General features: G+C 54.3%; 5 protein-coding genes across 5 annotated transcripts; 2 read left to right on the forward strand and 3 right to left on the reverse strand.

Annotated features, from left to right (window-relative positions):
* Positions 1-2,304: 2,304 nt before the first annotated feature.
* LTHEOB_4705 (Magnesium and cobalt transport protein) lies at positions 2,305-3,945 on the reverse strand (the record flags this gene model as incomplete). Its single annotated transcript, XM_035513769.1, has 1 exon — positions 2,305-3,945. The coding sequence occupies one exon, from the start codon at positions 3,943-3,945 to the stop codon at positions 2,305-2,307; it is 1,641 nt and encodes a 546-aa protein (XP_035374754.1).
* Positions 3,946-7,846: 3,901 nt separating this feature from the next.
* On the forward strand, positions 7,847-9,163 carry LTHEOB_4706 (NADH:flavin oxidoreductase NADH oxidase; the record flags this gene model as incomplete). Its single annotated transcript, XM_035513770.1, has 2 exons — positions 7,847-7,885; positions 7,943-9,163. 2 exons carry the CDS (start codon positions 7,847-7,849, stop codon positions 9,161-9,163), a joined length of 1,260 nt encoding a protein of 419 aa, XP_035374755.1.
* Positions 9,164-9,875: 712 nt separating this feature from the next.
* LTHEOB_4707 (Cytochrome p450 phenylacetate protein) lies at positions 9,876-11,607 on the reverse strand (the record flags this gene model as incomplete). Its single annotated transcript, XM_035513771.1, has 2 exons — positions 9,876-10,306; positions 10,359-11,607. 2 exons carry the CDS (start codon positions 11,605-11,607, stop codon positions 9,876-9,878), a joined length of 1,680 nt encoding a protein of 559 aa, XP_035374756.1.
* An 805-nt stretch (positions 11,608-12,412) lies between these two features.
* LTHEOB_4708 (Histone acetyltransferase esa1) lies at positions 12,413-14,231 on the reverse strand (the record flags this gene model as incomplete). The annotated part of the gene is made up of 4 exons (XM_035513772.1): positions 12,413-12,571; positions 12,631-13,890; positions 14,059-14,086; positions 14,149-14,231. 4 exons carry the CDS (start codon positions 14,229-14,231, stop codon positions 12,413-12,415), a joined length of 1,530 nt encoding a protein of 509 aa, XP_035374757.1.
* Positions 14,232-14,591: 360 nt separating this feature from the next.
* On the forward strand, positions 14,592-15,587 carry LTHEOB_4709 (Exonuclease; the record flags this gene model as incomplete). Its single annotated transcript, XM_035513773.1, has 1 exon — positions 14,592-15,587. The coding sequence occupies one exon, from the start codon at positions 14,592-14,594 to the stop codon at positions 15,585-15,587; it is 996 nt and encodes a 331-aa protein (XP_035374758.1).
* Positions 15,588-15,641: the final 54 nt, after the last annotated feature.

Here is a 15,641-nt window from a genome sequence, read left to right on the forward strand (position 1 = left end):
GCAGTCTTTCGACAGTATGATCAGGTCATTGATTTTGCAATTTTCACATATCAATGCCGCTGCGAAAGCAGAGTTGCAAATTTTCCAAGAACAACATCGGAATGGTACGCAGACGCCGAGCATGCGCGCTCTTGAGAAAACCCTCAGGGAAATGATATCGACCAGTCCACGAACACCAATTATCCTAGATGCACTGGACGAATGTACGACACGCGAGCCATTATTAAAGTGGCTAAGAGATTCTTGTTGCCGTGTTATCCTAACAAGTCGAGGCCTAGAGGATATATCGCGTGCTTTGAGAGGTTGGCTTGACAAGAGTTGCATCGTTGACGCGCAAGGAAGCGAAGTTGACAATGACATTGCGGCATACGTCCAACAGCAGCTCCAAAGCCCCGACAGCACACTCGCTGAGACTTGGCAATCGCGTCCAGATATCCTTGAAAAGATTGAAACCAAAATAAAAAGCCATGCAAATGGAATGTAAGTGCTCAACTACGAAAATCTCCCTTTGATTGACGATTCACTAATAAATTCTAGGTTTCGGTGGGCCGCATGCCAGCTTGAGGCTTTAGAGGCCTTCGAAATGCCAAACGACCTGCTCGAAGCACTGGATTCACTCCCAAGAACCCTGTCTGACACATACAAGCGCATTTTAGACAGTATCCCTGAGCCATACTTGGAACATTCAAAACGACTTTTGGTATTCCTTGCATATTCGAAGCAGCCTTTGGGCATTTTAGAAGCCGTTGACTTCCTGGTAACTACCTTCCAGAAGACTCCGAATTTTCATCGGCGATATAGAATGCCTCATCCTGATAGAATTCTCAAATTATGTTCTGGCTTAGTGACCTTGGTGGAGAATGGTCAACAGATCAGGCTTGCTCACTTTTCTGTCAAAGAGTATCTGATCTCGAACGAGGACAAAGGGCGTTTCTCCCATGCCTTGGAGCCACCAGTGGCACATGGATCTATCACTGAAGTCCTTATGGCATACCTCTCGTCCGTTGGTCATGATGAAGATGATGCAATAACTCTTCCGACGCATTCTGTCTCATCGAAGCATAGTGAACCACACTCTGCTCTCAACAATGTATCTTACATGATTTCCTCCCAACCGAAAATTCGAAGAAGGTTCCCCCTTCTCCCATATGGTGCAAACCACTGGTTCCACCATGCGAAGTATATACCGGAGACCAGCAAGTCCACGCATCAATTCATCATTCAATGCCTATCGAACAGGAAGGCATGGGAGCTTGTCCATTGTTTTGGCATCATAGAGCCTATAAACTCTTTTTCTTCGAATGGTGCCGACCCTCAGCCCCTATACCTTGTGTGTTTGAAAGGATTACGTCCTACTGCGTGGTACCTTCTAAACCAAGGCGCAGATGTTAATGCGGCTGGTAGCCATTTGGGACCACCTCTTCGAGCCGCCTGCTATATGGGTCACAGCGAGGTCGCCAAACTGCTTATCCAGTGGGGAGCCGAGGTTGACATTCGACACCAACATCGTTGGGGGGTTGATACTGCACTTATGTCGGCCACCCTGAACCGCATGACCGATGTGGTAAAGCTACTGCTCGAGCGAGGTGCAGATCCCAACTTTGCAAGCACCATAAATATAAACAAGAGAGACACACGTAGCTACAATGTTCCGGAAAGCCTTCCACTGAACGCGGCTTCCCTAATTGGCTCCGTGGAACTGGTCAGTATCCTCCTCGACCATGGCGCAGATATACAGTTCAATGATTACAACGAAGGGACCGCTCTCATGAACGCTTGTTTCAAAGGCCACACAGTAGTGGCAAGGCTTCTCATCGACCGGGGTGCCGACATTGATGTCGTAGCGAAGGCTTTTAAGGTCTACCCCTACAGTTTCCTAATCATGCGGTCATGTACAGCTCTTATTCTTGCCTCCTTCGCAGGCCATGTGGAAACAGTCGAGCTCCTCATCGACAAAGGAGCAGACGTTGACCGATCCGGGGGCCACGATACGGCCTTGACTGTAGCATGTTCTAAAGGACATGAGGCCGTCGTCCGGGCACTTTTGAAACATGAGGCGACCACGGTTCCGACGGAAGTCACCGAGGACCTGAGGTGCCTTTTTAATATCAGCGCTATATAGGTGCAACAATACGGTGGCTAAGTTATATGGGCGTGGTGCTTTCAAATTCCCGTGAATTATTTCGCGGTTTACAATCTCTATTCCTACAGAAGATTTTTCTAGCTCTTCTCTCAATACGCTTCTTTACTTCAAACGTTCTTAGGAACGATAAGCGTCTCTCCAATTTCTGAATAATAATGACCTTAATGTTCTCCATCGCTCCACACCGGTAACTCCATTGCTTCCCGGTTTTCGCTTCTTAGCCTATTGGCCTTGATGAAGACGCAAGAACCCCATCTTCGAAAAGCGTAAAGAGTGCTTTTGAATTGCTGTGTTGGAGACCTCTTCACCAAGAACACCCAAATCAGCAACAGAGACGCGAGAGGGACGGCGATTGCCCAGAAGACCCAGAACCTGCTCTTTCCCGCGGCATACTCGTCACTCATAGAGCAGATCCCCGCAGCGATCGAGAACGGGACCAGCACGGCAGCCAGCGCAGTCAAGCGGCCAACACTCCGTGCCTGACTGTTAGCCGTCAAGCTCTCCTCCACAGACGAGCGCTGACCATAAACTACAATCATATCCCCAATCTGCTCATCCAGCACCGTGATCCGCTCCAGCAACCACCCCCAACTCCGCTCCTTACAGCCCCGCCCACCACCACCACCCACCCCCGCCACCCCAACGCCACCACCCCTCCCATTCCCCCCATCACCCACAACCCCCAGCTTCCGACAGACGTCAAAAAAATCCCTCTTCACCCGCCGCGTAACCAACTGCTGATCCGCCATCTTCTGGAAGTCCGCACGACGCCACTGCACGTCGTGGTGGTGGTACGAGCGAAACACCTCCTCGTCCCACAGCGCGATGTAGCGCCACTGCAGACACCGGATCGTCATCTCCCACAGCGAGAACACGAAACCCTTGCAGAACGCCGCCGCCGACGCCGGGTCCGCCGTCGCGCCGTGCGGGAAGCGCGTGTACAGGTCGACGAGGCGGGCGCGCATGGACATGAGCGACGGTTTTTGCGGCGGCGGGTGCGACCACTGGTCGGCGGACAGCGGGAGGGCGTGCATGGAGGCGCTGGGGGCGCGGGGCAGGGCTTTCTCGTCGTGGTGGATGGCGAAGGCGGGGTCGGCGGGCAGGTGTTTGCGAGTTTCGCGGTCGGTGCTTTCAAAGACGGTGGCGTGCCAGGCGGGGTCGACGAGGAGGACGGCGTCCCAGGAATTGTTGCTGTGCTTGGTGCTCCAGAAGGAGACGAGGTGCTGGGTGAAGGACCACGAGTATGCGCGCTTGACGAAAGTGCCGGCGAGGCGCTTCGGGGTGGCATGTTCGTTCCAGAATCTGCCGCGATGCGTGTAGAAGCCGTCGGAGAGCTTGTGCAGCTGCTGGACTTGGACGTTCCAGTACTGGGATGGGTCGTGGAGGAAGCCGTCGGCGTCGGTCAGGTCGATGGTCCCGGGGCTGGCGGCTTGCGAGATGAAGACCATGGGTGGGACGCCGAGTTGTGATCCGAGTACGTCTACCAGCCTTGGATCGAGGCCCTCGAGAAGGAATAGCCGCCTTGTGGGCTTCGGGGGCTGGGTCGTGGAATTGGAGGATGAGAGCGCAGGAGATGCTTGGGAAAAGTAGTGCCGCAGTTCAGTTGAGGAGTTCAATTCAGTGATTTGAGCTTTGTCTCCATTGGAGAAATCGAAAACAGTGACGCTTCCATGCTCTGGCTCGTTGCTGTCGTGTTCTTTCCATATGTCGAAGTCGCTGACCTGGAAGTAGTCGTCGAAGTCTTCAAAGAATGCCTCCACTTCCAGGGTGGCTTGCAAGAGTTTACGATACTTCTCTTCCATGGTTGTAGAAGTGATAGACAGGAGTAGAGGAAGGAAGCTTTTCCAGTAAATCTTGTTGATTGACACGCCAACGTAAAAAGGGCGGTGGAGACAGAATCTTGGCTATGGTATGAGACGGCCTCTGCAATTCCTATTGGCCACATACTGCCCACTTCCTCTGTGCGGAATTGATTGTCATCCCACCTGCAACGCACCTACCAGCACCCCACTATGCTGCACGGCGGAGGAGATTTTAGCCAGTCTGGTTTTGGCGCAGTTTTCGAAAAGACGCTCATTTCATGTGATTCTTTGGCTGTCAGACTCAATGAGCGTTACTCATTGCCACCGTGTTTGCTTTTGTGGTACCACCATTAGTATCTTCTGCACCATCGTCACATGAGCCACCTATCACACCAGCACTCAGTCAGCACTGTTATTCACGTACTTCATACTTTTGAATCTTAATGCTAGAGTGGTAGACGAAATAAGAGCTCAGCAGTGTCCATCTCATCCCCAAGGCTTGCCAGCAGTTGCGTCAGCGTATGAATATAAATGATGCAGAAAAAAAGGTATCTTTCACCATTGGAGCATTGAGCGATCATGATATGGAACAAGTCTCGTAAATAGCGTCTCGCTGCCTCGATAAAATGGGATACGAGGGGTGCCTACATATACTCGTTGTTCTGCTGAGTGGCGCTTAATGCGGCTGTGGGTGGAAAGACGTTACAGCGCTTATTCGTATGGAACGGCCAGTGTGAGATTAAGCTTGAATAGATGCTTGTCTCCCCTGTTGGTTGTGTTGTCACAGACCCCAGCGGTGGGCCTTGTTGCGGGGATCATACGGACAAGGGTATGAAGCTTTTGTCTCAGGCTCACAGTCTAGAAGGTGCGGTAAAAGCCTTCTGCAGGACCGTGACAAAATCGTTCAAGGGTGTTGTTTTGGAAATCTTTTGGCTTTGCGATATTCACGTATGCATTTATCGTGTGAAATTTACGATGGCATTAGACAAGAACTAGTTGGCTTTCAGTACCTTAAAGCGTTGTGCACTAAGCGACGACAGCAGCCCGCTTCGTGTAGTGTCTGGTAAAGCTGTCATTGATCGGCATCGCGTCATTGACGATCAGCGGTTTCTGTAACAGTCAGACTTGCTTGACCCCAATGAATCTGTTCTGGTGGTAAGAAGCCACTGCAAGGCTGAGGCTGGGCGGGCGCTAGGCAGGGCAAAGCTGAAGCTGTGGCGCTGGCATCATTACTCAGTCTCGAACATCGCTTCAGCATGCGCGTTGCATCCAGGAGCGATTGGCCTGAAAATCCTCCCAAGAGTCGTTGGAGGCCTGAGGTCTCAAAAGCGAAAGAGGCAAGACATCCTGTGTTGTATATTATGCAACGATAAATATACTTCTCTTCTTGATGCTGTCGCTTCGGCGCTTAAAGAGCGTACACAGGGGGTTGTGAGATGTTTTGTAAATTCGAAAATCGCGCTTGACGAGACTGCTCACCGCAGAGTTGCAGAGATTTCGAGGAATTTTCCACTTGGCTTTTAGTTGGAAAATATTTTCCTCTTGAATGTACAGAGAAACTTGACGTATTTCTGAATCGGTGATGGGCGGGGATGAAGCTGTCTTTCCGGGTCACAATGGCGCGTGGATTGCGGGGCATCACTTACCCGACGACCAATCGAAGCAGAATTACTTAGAAATCACAGCCGCCAATGATTCTTGACCATGTATGAGGGTGATGGAACACCCAGTAGCACGTAATATTAGGGTAATATTACGATTGGAGCAAAATATCGTCATCTGAGGGGCTTATGGGCACAGCGTTGTCGGACAGTGCCACAACGGCTTACCGCCATCCGAATGTTGACGCGTCCAACACCCAGACAATTTCTCGGCTACGCTGGACCCGCCCAAGATTCACAACCAAGATTAGCTCGCCTGCCTTGTTGGTTGGGGAACTTCTATGATCGTCGTTATGCGGGGTCGGAAGGAGGCGATCCGGGCGAGAGGCCCCCAGCTGTGCCAGTTTCAGCCAGCGCCGCTCATACACGACCTGTCTCATGTCCATTTTCAGCCACCCGTGGCGCCAACAACTCAATCTGGGCATCAAGAGGAAGGCCAAGTTGAAAAGGCTGAGGGTTTTCCAGTCGCTGGCTCAACTTCCTCAGCATTAATCAACACTCACTGCCTTTCCGTCCGCCTCTGCCAAGCTCAAGACACTCCTTTTGTCGCCGGCCGACTCGCTACATCGATACCGAACTTTTCTTGTCGATAATATCTACATCTTAATTCACGGTCAACGCCAGTCACGATGAAGTTCACCATCGCTGCTGTTTTCTTTGCTTTCCTCGGTGTCTCAATCGCGGCTCCCATCGGTGAGTTCCCTACATACAGTACTCTTGCTTCCGGCCATGCTAACGGATCCTTTCCAAGCCGACCCCGGTGACACTGCTCCTGCTATGAGCAACGGCAAGGAGGTTGTACCTTTCGAAAACACGGGCAACCCTGGCAACGCGATGGATGCCAAGGCCTAATTGGGCTTTGAATGACTCTAATTACATTAATGAGTCGCCGAAGTCTGCTGTTGCTGGATCACGAACATCAGCGGGCTTGACGGACTGCAGTCGCCAAGTGAGGCTCCACATGATGGGAGTCAAGGGGAGAATGTTTTTCTTGCGATGATTAGATACCTGAAACCACACCGTCAACTCACGGTTCAATTCAACACTTCTTTACTCCATCATGCTCATGAGTCTTTTTCGATGCGATGTGATGTATTGGAGGCCTTGAGGCACAATTAAGTGAGACAAGTGTTTGACCTATGAAGCCCGTTATACTGCTCATTTCAAACATGAAGGTGGTGATGACCCTACGTGGGTAGCACCAAAAGTGGGGCAAATTCATCCACTGTTGCCGCTTCTGGGGTAGCGTCGGGTAGGACCAACGTGCGTCCCATCCCACTCATCCTTCCGACTGCTTGCTTCCATAGCGGACGAAAGTGATCTACGTTTAGGAGCGTAATCAGATAATACCATTGCTTGAGATGTGATCACGCTTCGCTCATGAGGTTCTGTTATGGCCCCGGCGCTATGGCTTCTCTCTTTCGCATCTCCGACGGGTGGCCGCTCGGCTTTAAGGGCACCAGACGGTTGCCGAGGGATCGATGCCAACAGCTATGAACCTTCAGAAGCATCGAGAAAGGACAGATGGGGCACGAGCAAATATCGGGGATGTACGGCTCACTAGCGGAGACTAGTGCCACTAATGGTTGCTCTCACATCGCCAGCATGGCACGGCATCATTGGGCAACGCGAACTGCAGACGATATACTTTTCTCACATAAAACCACACTACAGTTTACTATTAGATCTCTTCATAGGAAACCTTCAGACACCATCGTAGCCAAGCAATCGGTTTGTTTTCTGGCGTTTTCGCAACGGCAGGCACTACCGGCAAAGGAGGTCATCGGCTGTTTTATTGTGGATCGCTTGGTAATCAAGCCAAGTCCTCCTTGCGTCTGCAGCAAAATTTTCCAATAGCATCGTTTGCGATGCCACATGAGGCAAGGTCCCCGCATGGTGGAGGTTCATTTCTAAGCAACGGACCAATTTAAGCGTCATCGAACGGTTTTCAGGACTGTTTTCATCTAGTCAAGCTCCTGAACGTCCAATACCCGCGGCAACTTCGGCACTTTTCTGTACCACGTTGTGTGATTATAGACGCGGTGTATGTGCTTTCACCCCCACTCTGCCCATGCAGCGATCCCATAGGCTCTCCTGATGATAGTCTTATTCCCGGATTTATCATCAAAACCTTAATCATTGCTCCGTCTTGACGTTCCTATAAATCGGACGCCGCAGCAGGTGTTCTGTTTATCCACAGCAACGACAATCATCAATTGCCTGCTTCACACTCATTCACCATGACCAACACCGAGCTCATCAACGTTGCCGCGCCAGGCGTAAGCACCCACTTCCCTAGCTTACCAGCAATCCTAAACTAACCACCACCACCCCAGGTCGAATACTTCACGCCCTGGCAAGCCGTCCCCGCCGGCACAGCCACCGACCCGCAACCGGACGGCAAACCAATCCCGAAGCTCTTCCAACCGCTCCAAATCCGCGGCATGCGCGTGCAAAACCGCATCATGCTGTCTCCCCTCTGCCAGTACTCCGCGCGCGACGGGCACATCGCCGAATGGCACTCCGCGCACCTCGGCGGCATCATCTCGCGCGGGCCAGGCATCTCTCTCGCCGAGGCCACCGGCGTCCTCGCCGAAGGACGCATCACGCCGCACTGCCCGGGGCTGTGGAAAGACTCGCAGATCGCCCCCTGGAAGCGCGTCGTCGACTTCGCGCACACGCAGAACCAGAAGCTCGGCATCCAGCTGGCGCACGCGGGGCGCAAGGCCAGCACCGTGGCGCCGTTTCTGTCGTTTTCGGCGAAGGCGCCGCTCGAGGACGGGGGGTGGCCGGAGGACGTCAAGGGCGCGAGCGCGGTGCCGTATGATGAGAATGTCTGCGTGCCGAGGGAGATGACGCAGGGGGATATTGATGAGGTGCGCGAGGGGTTCGCGGCGGCGGCGAGGCGCGCGGTGCAGGCTGGGTTTGACTTTGTTGAGATACACAACGCGCATGGGTATCTGCTGCATTCGTTTTTGTCGCCTGTCGCGAACCACCGGACGGATAAGTATGGTGGCTCGTTTGAGAACCGCACGAGGCTGACGCTCGAGGTCGTGGATGCGGTGCGCGCCGCGATTCCGGAGTCGATGCCGCTGTTCCTGCGCATCTCGGCGACGGATTGGCTTGAGGAGGTCGAGGGCTTTGGGCCTGAGAAGAGCTGGACGCTGGACGACACGGTGCGGCTCGCTGAGATCCTGGCGGAGCACGGGGTGGATGTGCTGGACGTCAGCTCGGGGGGCCAGCATCCTAAGCAGAAGATCAAGGGCGGTCCGGGCCACCAGGCTCCCTTCGCGAAGGCTGTGAAGGAGAAGGTTGGTGATAAGATGCTGGTCGCGACGGTTGGCACCATCACTGATGGTAAGCTTGCGAACCAGTTGCTCGAGGAGGGCCTGGATATCGCGGCTGCGGGTCGCTTGTTCCAGAAGAACCCGGGCCTGGTGTGGGCGTGGGCCGATGACTTGGACGTCCAGATTGAGAATGCCCAGCAGATTCGCTGGGGGTTCATGGGCAGGGGAAAGAGGGGCAGGAAGATCAACACGTTCGGTGCTGCCGAATAAGCGATACCATAGGGAAGGAAAATAATAGATGCAACCATAGATGAAAAATTAGAATACAGATATCCCATTTAAGAATTGTCAAGAAAAGAGGGTACCACACCCCCGTTTGATAATATTATCCTTCATCGCCTCGCCAAATTCAGTTGATTATGAAGACTTACAATATTCCCCAAACGACCTCATGCCCGTTGACCAGCACCAAATGATGCTCAATGAAGACCTCCTTCGCTCACCAACCCTTCTTGAGTGCTTAGTCGCGACACGGTACAACAGCTTGAGTAGATCTATATAAAATGTCCAACAATCCAGCCGGATCAGCTCTTCCGCAATTCGTTTCCGGCCATCTATTGTGCTCAATATTGTTCCTTGATCCAGCTTACCTTACATTTCTCGTTATCTTTACACACCACCTCTTTATCACAACGAGTCGACACCACAAGCACAGTCAATCCAAGAAACCAACAGTGAAAAAGCTCGATATCTTCACATTGTCCAACATACAGTTGGATGATACTCAATGGTCCACACAATCGTCAGTAAAGCCATTCCCCTCACTTCCTCACACCACCCCAATCTCCACCTCGCACCACCAACCGATAACAACCCGAGCAATACCCCGCTCAGCCATCCCATAAACTCCATCAAGCACAACAACAAAAAAAAAACCACCCGCTTTTCCCCTTCCCAATAAACCCCCCCTTCTTCAACCCCCTTAATCCCCCGACCCCTTCACCCTCACATTCCGCTCAATCGCCTCCGCCAACCTCTCCGCATCGCGCGGCTTAAATACGACCTTAAAATGCCTGCTCATCGTGACCAAGCTCGTCGGATCCGCACTGCCGGTGACGGGATGGATATCGACGTCCTTGGCCCACGGGACGGGGTGGCCGTGGGGGTCGAGCACGACGTTGTTGGTGGTAGTAGTGTTCTTTTCGGAGGAGGTGGCAGAAGTGGCAGAAGAAGGTTGGGGCAGGATCTCGAACGAGTTGAGGGTGCGCAGGAAGATGAGGTACAGCTCGCGGTTAGCCAGCAGCGAGCCGGCGCACATGCGGTAGCCGAGGCCGTACGTGAAGAGCGGGGCGTCGGGTTGCTCGAGCCAGCGCTCTGGCCTGAAGGTGGTGGGGTCGGTCCAGACGTCTGGGTCTGTTGTTGTTGTGTTAGTATAGCTGTGGGGGGAGGAAGAAATATCACTTACCCATGTTGCACGCCCACGCATTGAGGAAGATGGTAGTGCCAGCCGGGATCAGCTTGCCCTCGTAGTAGACGTCCTTGACGGTGGCGCGCGGCAGCGCCAGACGCAGCACGCAAAAGTAGCGCAAGCACTCGCGCACCAGCGCGGCGACGTACTCGACCTTGCCCTCGTCCTGCGGGTCGCACAGCGGGTCAGCGTCCGCCGAATACACCTTCCTGATCTCCTCGATAGCCTTGCGCTGGATGTCCGGGCGCTGTGCCAGCAGGCCGACGCTCCACTGGACGAGGGTGGTGATGGTGTCGAGGCCGCCGGACAGCATGGTCAGCGAGATGGACGTCAGCTCTTCCTTGTTCAGCGACGCCTCCTTGTCGAGGATGACGTTGGCCTGGATGCACGGCTTGTGCGAGCCGTCGGCCATGCGCTTGTCCAGATCATCGTTGAGGCGGTTGAGGTAGACGTCGCGGCGGTCGCGCACCTCCTTGCTGCGCTTCTTGGCCCAGCGGTCGAACGGGTTGAGCCGCAGCAGCGGGATGTAGTCCTGCAGGTTGCCCGTGGTGCTGCGGAAGCGCGAAATGTCCTCCTCGACCTCTGTGATCTCGGCGAACATGGGGTCGTCGCGCGAGCCCAGCCGCGTGCCCCAGTTGAGCGTCAGCGACAGCGACAGGCTGAGCCGCTGGATCATTGGCATGGGGTCCACGCCCGCCAGCCCGCCCGAGCCGTACTCGAGGCCTTCCTTGACGAAGTCGCGCGTCTCGCGGTCCAGGTGGTCGATGTAGGTGGCGATGCTCGGCTTGTTGAGGGCCGAGGCGGCGCCCTTGCGGCGGCGCTTCAGACTCTCGTTGAAGGGGCTGGTGCCGATGGTCGTGCCCGCCGTGTTGCTGACGACCTTGTGGAACGTGTGGAAGACGGGTCGGCTGGACAGCGCCTGGCTGTTCTTGCCGAACAGGTCGCGCGCCGCTACGGCGCTGTTGACGACGATGACCGGCACATTGCCCAGCTGGATCTGGTACACCGGGCCGAACTGCTTGCTCCACACCCGATACTGCTCGGCCGCGTTGACTCGGATCTGGTGGATGTTGCCGACTATGGGAAGACCCGTGGGGCCAGAGAAGCCGGGGATGCGGGCTCGTAGTCGGACGAACTCCTGAGAGATGACGTAGGCTAGGAGAAAGAGGACTGGAGTAAGGAGGACCGTGCGAACGGGGTGTTCGAGCGTCTGCGATTGGACGAAGTTAATCACGTCGGCAATCATGGTGGGCCACGGCTGTCAGGTCGAAGTGATGGTGTCGAGACTGGTCCAGCAGGATACCGCCGGAACCTCTCATATAGATAGCAAGTTACCAGCGGAAACATTGCGCTTGTGGGGATGCGTTAAGGTTCTCAGCGGACTGTGAAACCCGAGGCTGGCTATAGGTCGCTTGCGTCCTTACTATCATCCCCGCTCATTGGTCTTGCAGAATGCGGGGAAGACACCGCGGAACGCCCCCGCGCATCAAGCGGAATTGGCGCGGCACGAGGCTTCTCTCGGCAATTCTAGACACCCATTAACCAAATCTGGAAATGGAGCGACGGCGATTAGATCGTCTTTGTGTTCCTGCGTCAAATGGTCCAGCCGAGGGACTGGACTGGTGGTAGTGTTGCCGAGATGCTATGTCAGGTGGAGCCTTCAGCCTCAAACCAAGCAATTGGACCGTGCTTCAGAGAGCATCACATATGAAGATTGCCGATTTCCATCAAGTTCTTCGTTCCGAATTCCGCACTAAATTGCACAGCCTAGATATTACTACATCTATGTAAGGAATGAAGTGGTCCATTTGGAATGACTTACAGGAGGCCGGCCATACGCCATTCAGAATGCGACTGAAGAACACAAATGGTCGAGATAGAGTGCAATGAGTATTAGGCAACAAGTCAAACAGCAAAGACATATGGCCATTGGAGTAAGGGGGTATCAGATGTGAAGGAGATGAAAAGGACGTAACAAAGAACACCAGGCACCGACGCCCCCATTTCGCCACAAGCCACCAGGTATAATAGAGCAGCGAAGGGAAAAATGATCACCAGTTCCAGGTCCTTGACGACGCCGTGAACACCGGGGGCTTCCACTGCAGCCTCTCGGGGTCAATACCGCGTCTACCTTTGATCTTCTCCTTCTCCTTCTGGCGGTTACGCTGTTCAATGACAGCGTCTGTGAGGACGATGACGTGTTGATTTTTCTGTAGGGCTTGTTAAAAAAGAATATATCGAACAAGAAAACAGGAAGTCGCAAACTTACAGAGTACCGGAGCATGTTGAGGTTCTGCAGTGTATGCAGCACGTCATTTGTTGTCATGGCTGTCAACGCACCGAGCTCCTCCACGTTGGCATCGGCACGACCGTCCATCAGCAAGTCCACGATAGTCTCCTGCCAGTACGCACGGTAACCCAGCAGACCCAAATCGGACAAAGGTTTCTCAGGACTGCCGAGTTTGCCTTCGCGCTTAGACAACTCGTACGAGAAGGCGATGAGCAGCTTTCCGAAACCTTTCCGTTGATACTGCGGCAAGGTCAAGATACAGGCAACGTTGTATCCTTCGGCGCTTTCCTTTTCTTTCGAGAAGTAACCGACCAGGTGACAGCCATGTTCATCGCGTGTACACATGCAGTAGAAGAGGAAGGGGTCGACATCGTAGTACAGCGTCTTGTGGTCCAGGAATAGTTTCGATAGCAAGCAAAGGTTGCGGCACCATGTCCGCTGTCTTCTGCCATCGATCTCGAAGAAGCTGACGTAGTCGTCACGGTAGATCTCATTCCCCGGAGGATGGAACAGCTCACACTTGGACCGATGACGTTCGAACTGTTTTTGTTCGCCAAAGTAACCCAAGCAGAACTCACAGATATAGACCATGTCTATTTCGGTGAATTCGACCGGGTAGGGAGAAAAGTACCACGGCTCAACTTCGAACTGGCCCATCTGGATGCGTTCCAGGTTCCTGACGCGAGAGATTTCAGTTTGGTTCTGGGTCATGGATCCAGACGTGCGCAGCTTTTCAATCTCATCCTCGCGTGAAAATATCTCGTTTGGGACGGCTTTCGCAGCGGCGGCAGCATCCTGCACATCAACCAAGTCCATCTCATCATCATCAGGACGGGGTGTCTCGCCATCAGCGAGTTCTGTGGAAACAATGACACCGGATTCCTTGTTCTCCTTGCCGCCAGCTGTTGAGGGCTGGGGACGCTTTCCGGGGATATTGGCAGAAGTCGGCTCGGGGCCGGGAGTGGACGAAATCTCACGATCTAGCTTGGACCGCTGGCGCTTGTTGTTCTTCGAAGACTTTTGGCTATCGGTTTTGGAGGTTTGGTTTTTACTGGCAGATGACTTCTTCTTGTCCGGTTTCTCCGGGGCCGGCCACTCGACCTCACGGCTGAGATCGATACGCTCTGCGGCAATCCACTCATCCAAACGCTTGTTGAACTCCTCATAGTGGACGTAGAAGCGAGGCTTTCCTTGGCGGTGCTGGATGGAAAGAATCTCGGCTTTGCGTTTTTCGCCATCCTGCAGGCGTCAGGATGAGAACAGAGAACATATGAAAAGCTTAAGACGGTGTTGAAAGAGGAAAAAAAATTAAAAGGAGGAACAACAAGTGAAAGACACTGCGGGTGATTAAGAAAAAGTGGAAAGACGGCGCAGTTCAAGGGTGTTGGTGGAGACTTGGCAGCGTACCTTCTCAACGAACGCCTTCACTCCAACCCTAAGCGGAAGTGTCAGTGCGCTGGATGCAAAGCCGGTCGGTCGGGGCCTGCGGCAACTCACCTCAGTTGGGCCAGAGTGGCATAGCCGCGCTCGACGGCTTCGGGGGTGCCTGCGGGCTCATGCGACATGTCGCGAGGTGCCATAGACCGGTGCGAAGGGCAAGCTGAGGATTATGGGCGATGAAAGGGCGATGATGCAGTCGCTTTTCTGGTCGCGCGTGCTGGTGATGAAACGCGACCGTGAAAGCGCGACCGCAGAGCCCAGCCTGGCGGACCCGGTGGCGATCGGCAAGTCGGCGACTGAGCTTTGCATCACGTGACCAGGAACTCCGTCTGCCGGTCGAAAAGTTTCGAGAGACGCGACTCCAACAACACCACTCTCGTTTTCCGCCCATTGCGCTCTGCTGCTGTTGCAGCGCTTCTCCAGATCCTCCGCATTGGGTCGCCATTTCCGGTCTTCATCTCGCTGCCCCGAACGCTCTGCAGCGACCGCGATCCTGTACGATGGATCTCAAGGATCTGTCCAGCAACTGGAAGAAGCTGCAACAGAAGCTACAAGGCGGCAGCTCCAAGAAAGAAACAAAAGACAAGAAGCCAATCCTCAGCCGGAAGAACCCCAAAGAGGACTCCTACAAGGTCACCAAGCGCGCGAAGCCCACCGCAACAAAATCGAAAGACCCGTCCAAAAAGCGCAAGATGGGCTCCCTCCTCTCCACCACACAGGACTCGTCCAAGCCCTCATCCTCCACCGCCCCACCCTCCGCCACCCTCGCCCTCTTCGCCGAAGACCACGGCATCCCCGTCGCCGACGTCGCCGCCGCGTACAACCTGCCCTCGCGCTCAACTACAACCCTTCCGAGCACCACGACGAACCCGTCGGACGTGCCCAACGCCGGACTCACCCAAAACATCACGCCGGGCAAATACGTGGCGCTGGACTGCGAGATGGTCGGGGTGGGGCCGACGCCGGACCAGGACTCGCAGCTGGCGCGCGCCTCCGTCGTCGACTACCACGGCGCGCAGCTGTACGACTCGTACGTGCTGCCGCAGCTGCCCGTCACCGACTACCGCACCGCCGTCTCGGGCATAACTCCCGCGCTGCTGCGACCGGGTTACGCGCGGCCGTTCGCCGAGGTGCAACGCGACGTCGCGGAATTGCTCGAGGGCCGCATACTCGTCGGACATGCGATTAAGAATGATTTGGACGCGTTAATGCTGTCGCATTCGAAGCGCGATATCAGGGACACTTCGCGCCACCCGGCGTTTCGGAAGTTGAGTATGGGTAAGGCGCCTGCGTTGAAGAAGCTGGCGAAGGAGTACCTTGGGGTTGAGATTCAGGGCGGCGAGCACTCTAGTGTGGAGGATGCGCGGGCGACGATGCTGCTGTTTCGGAAGGAGAAGGATGCGTTTGAGGCGGAGCATGCGAAGAAGTGGGGAAGGCCCAATGCAGACGGTGGAGGGAGTTCTGGGAAGAAGAAAAAGAAGAAGGGGAAGAAATGAGTGAAAAGAAAATGCATAGAATAGGCGTGGGTCATTGAGGAAGCATCATCTTGC

The sequence above is a fragment of the Lasiodiplodia theobromae genome (genome assembly GCF_012971845.1).
Source record: "Lasiodiplodia theobromae strain AM2As chromosome Unknown scaffold_12, whole genome shotgun sequence".
In the NCBI taxonomy this organism is placed as follows: domain Eukaryota; kingdom Fungi; phylum Ascomycota; class Dothideomycetes; order Botryosphaeriales; family Botryosphaeriaceae; genus Lasiodiplodia; species Lasiodiplodia theobromae.